At 39.1% G+C, this 12,617-nt stretch overlaps 1 protein-coding gene across 1 annotated transcript; it reads right to left on the minus strand.

Moving 5' to 3' along the window:
* Positions 1-10,377: 10,377 nt before the first annotated feature.
* Positions 10,378-12,617, minus strand: htr5aa (5-hydroxytryptamine (serotonin) receptor 5A, genome duplicate a). The gene is made up of 2 exons (XM_060859014.1): positions 11,919-12,617; positions 10,378-10,713 (listed from the first exon to the last, which is right to left on the minus strand). The coding sequence occupies exons 1-2, from the start codon at positions 12,615-12,617 to the stop codon at positions 10,378-10,380; spliced, it is 1,035 nt and encodes a 344-aa protein (XP_060714997.1).

The raw sequence follows: 12,617 nt of genomic DNA on the forward strand, positions 1-12,617 counted from the left end.
ACACAGGACGTCACGTTGTTGCTGTATTTCTATTACATGTAAAAAAAAAAAAAAAAAAAAAAAAAAAAAAAAACTGAGTCGAGTATTTAAGGATGCTCTTTTTCCAAATTAAAGGTACCATGTGTAATAAAGCTCTCTGCAAAGCTCTTACTTTGCAGGTCTTAGGAACACTTTAAAAATGACCAACTGCACCTTTAATATATTTTTAAAAGAGCAGTAAATTATTTCCTGAGAATTTTTTTTATGTTTATGTCTCATTAACCTTGCTTCTCATCTATGTAAATGTTTAAAGTCATGCAGGATTTGTTCAATTTCATATCATGTGCAGTTTCCAATTCCTGGTTGTAGGACACAGTTGGACTGTCGAGACCTTTCTGGAAGTTCAGCGTCCCGCTGCTCTGTCTACATCTAAACAACAAAAGGTGGAAGAAGAGGGCCTCATCAACACCTCGAGCGGCGCCATAATTAACCGACTCCTGAGGTGGATGATAACAGGCTCATGATCTCCGCAGGTAAGCCAGTGGAGCGACGCTATGCGCTCGGCTCTGCTTTCACGCTGCGTGTTATGAGCGCAGCTTCCTCTCAGGAGGCCATCTTGGCTCGGAAATTTGGCGCAACTCCCAGAAATCTCAGCGTGAAAGGTTAACCGTGGGGGTGTCTGAATCTGAAATTGAGCGCTACCCGCTGCAGAGTAATTCACAGATCACACCATTCTCCTTCTGTGTGTGTGTGAAAGTTTTCAGACACGGCTAGTTGGCTTTATAATCTAGTAACTTTGACCTTTAAACGACCAGTATCCTGCTATTTGTCTAAATTTACCTTGTTGACCGGGGAATTGATGCATGAACATGTATTTTATCGCATGCTGGTAAGTCCAGGAAGTATAAAAATCACGTGAGGAGAGCGCAGAGGAAAGCCACCACTATGTTGTAATTACGACTCGTATTTGTCTATAAACAAGTTTAGGGGCGTATCAGTATTGACGTGTCATGGCGGGTAGATTCAGCAGACGGTAAGATTTACGCGCTGAATTTTCTTGTCACTTGAGCACGCACCACGGTGTAATCACGACCACCGAACTTGTACACTCGAGCTTCTTTGATTCAGAAGCCACGCCCACTCGGTGTGTCACGGGATTGAATAATTGGACTGAATCCAACGTTTAAATCCCAAACAAAATTAATGAATCCTGTGCAAGAGACACTGAAAGAGAGAAGACTCGCGGGAGACGATTGTAGAGTTAATTACTTTAAAATTATGGTGTTTTTGCTCTTAATGAAAATTTTGTGCTGCAATCGGTGAGTTAATATATAAACACAGACGAAATTCATTAATGTTATTAATAGTTAACGTACCTAATAGTTGTCCTTAGGAAGTCAGCACTGACACTGGAGACTCCTCCTTTATAAATGTTAAAATAAATCTTCTCTCACACACAAAATCTTTACATCGATTCTGTGTTGTACGAGAACCTGTTAGGTTCAGAGAAGAACCTGTTAGGTTACTCAGCAGCACTTTAATATACTTAACACGGTTAATGAAGGCTTTAAAATGCTTTGAAACCCACACTCTTATGATTACTTCAGAGACAGCTATGGCTTTTTTGGGGGGCTGTGTGTGTGCTTTTATTTCTTTTTTCTTGCCTGCCAACCCAAATCATCACCATTTATATTTGTGTGCATCTTCATCCATGCAGATGGAAATCAGAGCGAGGCATAATTCTAATCCTCGTGCTGGCATTAAGGTTGCATTTACACTTCAGACATCAGTGATAACGCATTTACATCAGTGTAGCAGGTCACATTTTAGAGGATTTGTGATGGATTAACGTACAGCAGATCTGTAATGTGATGTGATACTCCATCCTGAGTTTAGCCATGCTAAAACACATAGGGCAGAAGGTTGTGAGGTCAAACACCAGCAGTCTTCATAGCTTCTTTAAGGATTCGTTGGATTATTAAGTTTCCAAACAGTCATATTCAAACCCATTCAGAGAGAAAACCACTCTGTTGTCCATTCTGTTAAGTCTTAAGTGTATCTTTAGAAACCAAAGCACCTTTAAGTGTTCTATGTTTCCGATGAGTATACAAGAATTAAAAAAGCAGCCCACATAAAGGGCTTGGTTTTAGAAGGAAGAAAATGAGGCACCCAGAGATGAAGTTATTAATAATGTAATCCAAAAAAGGCATTAAATAATAATATTCAATCCAGAATATGCATCTGAATTAAATGATTCACCATCAGTGAAAGTGAAAGACATCGATTTGTTCCCATAATATTTAGTGTGTTAATGAAGAGACACTGTTTATGTGTATTATTATTATTGTTCTACAAGGCGGTAATGATTACAGTGAGCTTTATTATATCTACTGAATGTGTCTTTCTCTCAGACAGCAGTGCTGAAGATGGACGAGGACAGAGGGACAGATTAGCTGAAGGTTACGGAGAGCGCAGAACAGCAGGATGGACACGCAGTGAGACAGCTGGATCCAGGCCAGCCGGTCTCTCTGTCTCTCTCTTTTTGTATCCGCTTGTCTCTCTCTCTCTCTCTGGCCCTCTCTGTTTCTTTGTCTCATTTTGTGTGTCTTTCTCATGCTGGAATTGGCACTAATTTAGAGACAGACAGAGACAATCAGAGATAGAGACAGAACCACTGAGAAAGAGGAGAGAGATAGATAGAGATTGAGAAAGAGAGAGAGAGAGAGAGACGATAGACAGACAAAGAAATCATTAAATCATTTGGATCATTAAAGGCTCTTAAAGGCTCTATGACTCTTTCTTAAAAAGGTTCTATGTGGAACCCTTTATGACAGGATAGCAATTTGCAGGGTTCCACCAGATAGAACCTTTAAAGGTTCTAAATAACGGTGATAATAGAGAAACTGTACGTGGTGTACAATGTTCAGCACTCAGTATTATTTACACACCATACTGCACCTGGACACTTTAAGGACACTCTTTAAAAACCATACACATTTATGTATATGTATATTTATGTATATGTATGCATTATTTTTCGACTTATATTTTCATATTTTATATAGTTTTTTATATAGTTTATACTTTTTTATTTATCTATCTCCTTTTGGTTTTGGTTTATTTTTTTATCCTAAATTGCATTCCTTTTTTATGCTTATATACCGGACAGATGCAAAAAGCATTTCACTGCATGTCGTACCCTGTATGTATGTGTATGTGACAAATAAAATTAGATTTGATTTGATTTCAATTTGATTTGATGCTCATGTTCCTGAAGGGTGCCAATAATTCTGCACTGTGCTTTTGATTATTGTGAATAAAAATCTGCTTCAGTTTGCTTTTAATAATTAATCTTAATTGTCCTATACAGACATAGCGGGCACAAGAATTTTAGTGCATGTTTGTGCGTAATCTGCATTTGATGTATATGTCAAGTATATGTTATACGTCGACACGTGACTCTGTACTCCAGCACAATGAGTTTAAAACAATCCATTTCCATTATTGTAATGACAAGTGCAATACATCCTGAAATTGAATGTGAAATCCCTGCAGAAGGAGAATTAGCATCTTGAGCAGGAGTGAAGGCTGAATGCATGGAGATGGAGAAGAGTGCAGTCCTCTGGCCCTCGGCGGAAACGCGTTAATCACATCCTGCCCCGATCCTGATGGCACAATTCCTGCTGGACTTTCCCAACACTCTCTAATTGGATGCTAATTAATTCATCATGTGATAGCATTCTAATCTGCCTGTTACGGACTGATTCGATCTGTCCTTCATCACCTGCTGACCTTTCATCATCATCATCATCAGCTCACATTCACGCCGATCAAGGAACCTTAATGTCTAAATCATATTTTTATCCAGAGGAGATTATTTTAGTTGAATATGATATCAAGTGAATATGACAGCACCTGAAGGACGGCCAACACGGCCAGAGATCATTGATTAGTGAATAATAAACTCCTTCATGGTGGATTGATGACACGGACAGAGAGAGTGAGAGAGAGAGAGAGAGAAACAGAGAGAGAGTGTGAGAGAGAGAAACAGAGAGAGTGTATGAGAGGGAGAGAGAGAGAGAGAGAAAGAGTGTGCGAGAGAGAGAGAGAAACAGAGAGAGAGAGAGAGGCAGGAGATGCACCTGAAAAAGCGCGACATGAACGTGAGTGCAGAGTGGAATGGGCAGTAATCGGACTGTCACGCCACGTCAGACTGTTAGAAAAACGGATGTCAGAGTCTAATTCCGCAGGGTCACGAGGTCACGTTCGAGCACTACAGCGAGCTGTCAATTAAATGATCCAATTAAGCTTACCATTGGATGCGTTTCAGAGTTTGTCAAGGTCTTTTAGCGGTGATGTTTCAGACTTTGTGTTCAGGACCCAGCTGCTGTCCAGCATTCACACACACACACACAAACACACACACACACACACACACACACACACAATTTTAATTATTATGTAGTAAACCACTTTGTCTTGTGATGATAGTTTTTCATGATATAATTTATCATAATTTTGTTCAAGAGTCAAAAAACTCTACAAAGACTGAACAATAAGACTTGGACAGCCAAGTTTATAAATAAAAAAATAAATAAAAGAAATAAATAAATTTAAAAAATCCGGGTATAATTCCAGATTTATGTGATATATTCCCAAGGTATTTTATATAAAGTTTAAAATCAATGTTCTTTTGGTGTACTTTACACAAGTCCAAGTTTTGCAGGATTCCTGGGAAGTGTTAACGTCACATGTCCAGCAGAGGGCAGCGTCACTCTACAACTAAAATCACGCTGCGTCCAGCGGCTTCTGGGTCAAAGGTCAGCGGAAACCTGTGCCCACGTTAGCATTAGCATTATACTGCTTTAGCCACTACTTAAACATATCAGTGTTTTATGGTGTAGTTAAGAACTCAATAAAAAAAAAAGAAAAGAAAAATGAACGTTGAATCACGAGTCGATCAAATCAATTAAAGTGTTTTAGTTGAAAATGTAAAAGGCAGAAAATTGTTAATCAAGCTGTGTGTTAATATGTGACTTTTATTGCTGCGATGTTTAAGAGGTGTAATTGAAAAATTAATAGGCTGATTTCTGTGGGGAAATAAACGCCTGATAAAAAGTGTTAATGACATTACAATTAGCAGGAGGACGAGGCTTTCATCTTTGTGTTGATTCTTATCATCACTAGGACAAAAAAGAGACCTTTAAATATCCAGATGAAATGTAACTGACATTTTTACTATTTTACTGCATTCTGAAAATACTTTGAATCATTGGAACTTTCTGCTCAATCTGAATTCTAACTAAATATAGATAATAAAAACATTGTCTTTCTAAAGTCTTTCAAAAGTGATCTAAAATGTCTCAATACAGGCAGGTCTAAATTTTTCACACTACCCAAAAAAAGGGTTTGTTAAATGTATTTACATTTTACAAGATTAAACAAAATGGTACAAGATTAGAGACCAGATCCTACTCCTACAGCTCAGACAGAGACACATCTGATCTTTACTGTAGGAACTGGTCAGATATGAGACAGCGAACTGGTCAGATATGAGAGAGAAATGGTCAGCTATGAGACAGAGAACTGGTCAGATATGAGAAAGATAACTGGTCAGATATGAGACAGAGAACTAGTCAGATACATGACAGAGAACTGGTCAGTTATGAGACAGAGAACTGGGTCAGCTATGAGACAGAGACCTGGTCAGCTATGAGACAGAGAACTATTCAGATATGAGACAGAGAACTGGTCAGATACATGACAGAGAACTGGTCAGATATGAGACAGATAAATGGCCAGATACATGACAGAGAACTGGTCAGCTATGAGACAGAGACCTGGTCAGCTATGAGACAGAGAACTGGTCAGATATGAGACAGAGAACTAGTCAGATATGAGACAGAGAACTGGTCAGATATGAGACAGCGAACTGGTCAGATATGAGAGAGAAATGGTCAGCTATGAGACAGAGAACTGGTCAGATATGAGAAAGATAACTGGTCAGATATGAGACAGAGACCTGGTCAGCTATGAGACAGAGAACTGGTCAGTTATGAGACAGAGAACTGGGTCAGCTATGAGACAGAGACCTGGTCAGCTATGAGACAGAGAACTATTCAGATATGAGACAGAGAACTGGTCAGATACATGACAGAGAACTGGTCAGCTATGAGACAGAGACCTGGTCAGCTATGAGACAGAGAACTGGTCAGATATGAGACAGAGAACTATTCAGATATGAGACAGAGAACTGGTCAGATACATGACAGAGAACTGGTCAGATATAAGACAGATAAATGGCCAGATACATGACAGAGAACTGGTCAGCTATGAGACAGAGAACTGGTCAGATATGAGACAGAGAACTAGTCAGATATGAGACAGAGAACTGGTCAGATACGAGACAGAGAAATGGTCAGCTATGAGACAGAGACCTGGTCAGCTATGAGACAGAGAACTGGTCAGATATGAGAGAGAGAACTGGTCAGATATGAGACAGAGAACTAGTCAGATATGAGACAGAGAACTGGTCAGATACATGACAGAGAACTGGTCAGCTATGAGACAGAGACCTGGTCAGCTATGAGACAGAGCAGTTCAGATATGAGACAGAGAACTGCTCAGATATGAGAGAGAGAACTGGTCAAATATGAGACAGAGAACTGGTCAGATACATGACAGAGAACTGGTCAGCTATGAGGATAATGCTGCTAACAAATTTACTGTAATAGTTTACATGATAAGTAAATATGTGTAAGTCATCTTATAGTGATGTATACACTAAGACACAATAAGATACTAAAGACTTTGATTATTTTCCTTTGGCAGCACTTCCTTTGCTTTAGGGTTTTAATCCTAATAAAAACCACAATGATTTGTGAATGATTTTGAATTTTACTTATTAACAAATGACATGTATTTTCTATCCATTTCTAGTTGACTAGTTAGTTCCTCTTGTCGATTCTGTTCTAGCAGCTATAAACATAGCAGCTTGTCCCCTCAGTTTGTCTCTCTTTATTCTCAAAATAACACAGAGCTGGGATATGGCAAAGGTGTGTAAACCTTTCTGTCCTTAAGATGTGGGAAAACTTCAAGTTCCAGATTTTTCCTCTGACTGCTACACAGCACTGACACTGGAGACTCCTTCCACACGTCCAACATAAACATCTCCTTACATCGTTTTAATATACAAATCTGGTCTAAATCATTTACTATAGAAACGATTACATGTCAGAGCAAGTGCATTAATATAAACCTGTGCTACAGTCAGAGCTGCTGTTCTAGACAATAATTAACACCAATCAGAGACCAGAACTCACCAGCTGTTATTTTGTCACCCTAATGCTGTAAAGTCCTGTAACATGCAAAACTGAATTGTATAAGTATTTTTAGTATTATGTGAGTTTAAGATGTTATTTATAAGATGGTGTTATCCATCTGTTTCTCAGAACAATAAAAAGCAGAGAAAAAAGTCCTTTTTTTCATCATTTAATAAAACCCAGTGCACAAATGAAACCTTTCAGATTGACAGACAGAATAATGTGTCCCTGGTTACAGATAAGATGGTACCTTTTCCCTCTTTTCATTATATAGAAAACACAATACTTATGGGACTTGATGGACACAGTTCTGAGGTTATATTTAAAAGATCAAATCAGAACCATATTAAAGGTCTGAATATAATCAAAAAGAGAATCTGGCTGTGTGTAAGACTGAATGTAAAGTAAACACACACACACACAAATACATTAATCTTTTAAAAGACAATTTTGAAAAAAATTTTAAAAGTATATTTATCCAGACCAGGGTGTTCTTACTGGCTCACTGTGTGTGTATTGCTTAAGAAGCTGTTTCATGCATTATTCATGTCTGCCTCCCACCGGCGCATTTCTTACCTGACACTTCATGATCCAATTAGTCCTGAAAATGACTCTGTTTGTACAGGGTGTGTGTGTGTGTGTGTGTGTGTGGTTTTGAAGATAACACTCGTGTAATGGCAGCATTCACATCCTTAAAGCATTGAATGTTCGATGTTTGGATGCATGATGAGATGAATGGATTTGGATACGGAAAATAAGCTTCTGTGATCGGTACACACATACACACACCCTCACACTACACTGCACATCTAAATATGTCTGTGTGTGTGAGATGTACAGACATTTCTTTTGGTGCTTCAGTGATTTTCAAGCTTATACAGAAATAATGCTACACCTCCTTCACTGTAATTGGCACATAACCACACCTTTTTAACTGAATGTTACTATGTTTCTTCCACTGAAACTTATTATATAAGCCGCACCCCCTTCATCAGGACTGACATGAACAGAATCCACACCTTCTTCACTGATACTGGCATATAGGCCACACCCCCTTTAGCAGGACTGACATGAACAGAGGCCACACCTTCTTCACTGAGACTGGCACATAGGCCACACCCCCGTCAGCAGGACTGACATCAACAGAAGCCACACCTTCTTCACTGATACTGGCACACAGGCCACACCTGTATTGTGACAAGCATAAAGGCCACACCTCCTTCCCCAAAACTGAAAGTCCACGCTTCAGCTCAGCAGTCTGTTTGGCTGTACGATGTACGATGCTCAAGGTCCACGCTATTGACTGTTAGATAACACACCTTCAAACACAATGAGAAAAGCTCTGAGTGAGAAATGAAGAGAACTGAAAAGCTTTTTTTCCTGCTAGTACAGTGTCTCGCTATCCTGTACTCATCCTGTATGCATCTCTGATAGTACTCTTAACACATCTGAAGTTCAACACTGACTTTGATCAAAATATTTCCACCTACATAATCACCCAATTTCTCTGTGCATTTGTTTGATAAAATCTGGTTTGTACAAAGACGTCTACAGTCTCGGTTTTAGTGTTAGAGAAACCAAAATACCATAACAAAGTACCATAACACTATTTATACAACAACATTGATTCTTTTTTATATCAGCCGCTCTGACTGTACTGCAGCTACAAAATCAAACTATTATTATAATAATATGAATGCACTGGTTCTAATATGTTATCGTTTCTATAGCAACAGCTCATTCACAGGGATGTGTACTGCAGAAAATCCACTGATAATAAAAAAGATTTAAAAAAAATAATTGCTGTAACAAGAGTTTTCTGTAAAGAGATATTTATTTAACATTTTATGTTAGGAGTCTCCAGCATCAGTGCTTTATAACAGTCAAAGGTAAAGCAGGAAAGAGGAATAAATCACTAGAGGGCATGCTGCTATAGAAAAATAATCAACTTCAGGATGGTAAAAGTAACTCCACCTCACTGTTACGTATTTAGCAAGCTATTACTTAAAACCATGCCTGCTTACTGTATATACAGCATGAACATTGTACCATCATCTGCACACAAATCTCAATGAATGTTGTTAAAATCCAAACTTCATGCTGTTTTTAAGAACATAGAATAAAAAACAAACTCTGTTCTGTTTGTCCTTCATGCTTGGCGATTTTCAGCTTGTCAGATTAATATCTGCGTTTTCAACAGTATAATATAACTGTGTGAAAAATAACTATTCACAGCGAAGGCCATAAAAATCATTCAGAAGCCTGAGGGAAAAGAACTCAAATTCCTGCTTCAGTGTTATATTTTCAGCTCTAAATATTCACATTTCATTTATTACTTCATTACTTGCAAACTTTGTTTGCTTAATGGATTCTTCATAAGATGACGCAGAAGTCATCACATCAACATTTAAAACGCTTAGCTAGAAATTCATACAAAGCATGAAACAACTCCAAGATTGTCAAATTTTCCAGAAATCCTCCTTTTTATACCATTGCATTGTGGGAAGTCTCTAGAAAGGATCATATTTTCAGAGGAATTCACCAGAAATTATAAGTTGTCTAAGAATTCCATGATCCCAGATGGCTTTAGGCTGCCTTTGCAATTAAAAATAAAAATGCAGCTCACCACAGGAAGTGCACACTGTAACCATAGCAACACCCACACCAGTCTAGCTAATACAGACTAATTAACTAGCCTAGTGTTAACTAGACTGATTTATCATCAGTAATAATGATGACAAAGATTTCTCAGCAAGTGCTGGATTACGAATTGGGAGAGTAGTAAATATAGCATTGTTAGCAGTGATAGAGTGTTAGCATGGACTCATGCTAGCTGAATGCTGAATTCATCATACATGAGGCTCACACTGTAATCTGCCTGTGTAATCTTTACATATAAAATAGGAAAGTAATTAAGTTGTTTATCTATCTTAGGTTTTACTTAGAAAAAATGCTTATGATAATTTATCATGTAGTTCTGTAAACAGATCATCTTCATGCTAATTCTTTTTTCTTGGCTGCTAGTTTCCATCACTAATTAATTTTTGTTAGCATGATGCTAGTTTGTGATCGTTCATTAGCGCTGCTTGTTGAAGAGGTTCCTGAAGGCGCTGTTGTAATTCTTGTTAAAGGCCGTGTAGATGAGCGGGTTAAAGAACGAGTTGGAGTAGCCGAGCCAGAGGAAGACGCTCTTCCAGGTGGGTGGTATGTGCCATGAGAAGAGTGGCGTGATCAGCTCAGTCAGGAAGAATGGAATCCAGCAGAGGACGAAAACTCCGATCAGGATTCCGACCATCAGTGCAGCACGACGTTCCTTCTGCTCCCGCCATGTCTCGCTGTCTGTCTGGAACGTTACAGTGGCACGACGGACCGTAAACGCCGTCTGAGGACGCTGCCGAGTTGCCTCTTTTGACTATAGTACAAATTGTGAAAAATAAAAATAAAAAACCTCAGTGATGCAGAGAAGATCTGCTACAACACTTCCTACTTTGATCCCAAAGCTCCATGCTAGCTACTTCTATATGAAATTAACATTTAGCTAGTGGGAAATTAGTTACCATTGTCTAATTAATCTTAGCATCTGTCTGATTAATTATTCTGATTTTATGGTATAAATTCATAAAAAAGATGACCACAGTATCATTGTTAATTCTTTTTATATTTTGAATTAGAATTTTTTTCATGATTTAAGACATGGTCATAATTTCTCCTCTGGATAAAAAACTGCATTTTGCTGCTTTCCTGATGTCATTAACGTTTTCTAAGCACCACACATATGACCCTGTGATATGTTTTAAGCCTTTGCAGTAACAGTAATAATGTGTTTATATATAATACTGTGATATATAATATTGTGATTGAAAATATTGTAAACTAAGTATTGGCACGTTTGTACTCTGTATGTAAAAGAAACCCAGTAGACTTGTGACATGACAGAGAACCAGGATCTCCTCAGAGGAAACAAAAGAATCCTTTTAGCCTCTGCAGGCTTTCATTTCTCTTGAGTGCTGTGGACATATCACTCGTTAAAGAATGAACAGGCCGGACGCTGTTTGACTTAACGGAGTCCTTAGAGATGTTGTGGAATATTAACAGCCTGCAATAAGCCACTGAAGCAATTACTAATGAGGTCGCAATACCAGGAATTGTAACTGAAATAAAAACCTATTTTCATCATATAACACCAGCTAAGTGAGACTATTCTAATGAAGGGTTTACATCATTCTTCCAGGAGTCGTAAGACTAGGGGTTGCAATTTATATTCCAGGAAGTGCAACTGTGGAAGATCCTCAGAGAAGGTCAGAAATGTCTACACCAAAACTCCAGTTTTTTCCAATTCATAAGGAAATTAGTGACATTAAACTGACCTGTACATGATTGTTTGAAGGTGTGTTTAAAGTGCCATGTGATAGACTGTCGTCCCACCAGTTGTACAGTATATTCCCACCTCTCACCAAGTGTTCCCGGGTTTAATCTCTGGATCCACCACCACTCTGACCAGGATAATGCGCCAGTGAAGATGATGAACGACTGAATGAATGAACCTTGAGAATAATTGTGGACAGACTTCATGTTTTTGCTTGCAATTATTTCAAGTAAACAGAAAGTAACACAAACCTCGACAGCCTCTGGAGCTGGAGTAACGGTATTGTTCTTCTTGGATCCGATGCGAAATTTGGCCGCTTTATAGATCTTCCAGTAAACGAACAGCACAACACTGAGCGGCAAATAGAAAGCACCAAAGGTGGAGAAGATGGTGTAGGATGGCTCCTGGCTCACCTGGCACTCCATCGCTTCTTCCGAGTATGTCTCTCCCCATCCGAACTGCGGTGAGAAGGAAATGATTGAGGAGAGCATCCATGTTAATCCGATCATCACGTTGGAGATCCTCTTGCGTCTCTTCAGAGTGTATTCGAGGTGACGGGTGATGGACCAGTAGCGATCAAGTGCAATGGCGGTAACATTCCAGATACTGGCCGTGCAGCAGAGAACATCAAAGGAGATCCACATTTGACACAGAGCTCGCCCGAGTATCCACCGTCGGCCATACAGCTCCCGGACGAGGCTCAGGGGCATCACCAGTCCAGCTACCATGACATCTGAGATGGCCATGGAGGCCACCAGATTGTGAGGAACACGATGGAAAGTGCGGACCCTTAAGATGGTCACGAGGACCAGCATGTTCCACATGAATGTGGCCAAAACCAGCATGGCTAGCAGGGTAAAGATCAGGACGCTGAACACTGTCACAGGTCTGTACAGGTTTCCATAAAGTGAGCTGTGATTGGACGATATGGAGAGGCTGGAATTGGACAT

This window comes from Tachysurus vachellii, chromosome 1 (assembly GCF_030014155.1).
Source record: "Tachysurus vachellii isolate PV-2020 chromosome 1, HZAU_Pvac_v1, whole genome shotgun sequence".
NCBI classification, from domain to species: domain Eukaryota; kingdom Metazoa; phylum Chordata; class Actinopteri; order Siluriformes; family Bagridae; genus Tachysurus; species Tachysurus vachellii.

Excerpts from the sequence above, each read along its gene's own strand:
- htr5aa (XM_060859014.1), bottom strand. The coding sequence starts at position 12,617 with ATGTCCAATTCCAGCCTCTCCATATCGTCCAATCACAGCTCACTTTAT. Across the intron at positions 10,714-11,918 it reads CAGCTCCAGAGGCTGTCGAG|TCAAAAGAGGCAACTCGGCA; the intron begins GTTTGTGTTACT and ends TTTGTACTATAG.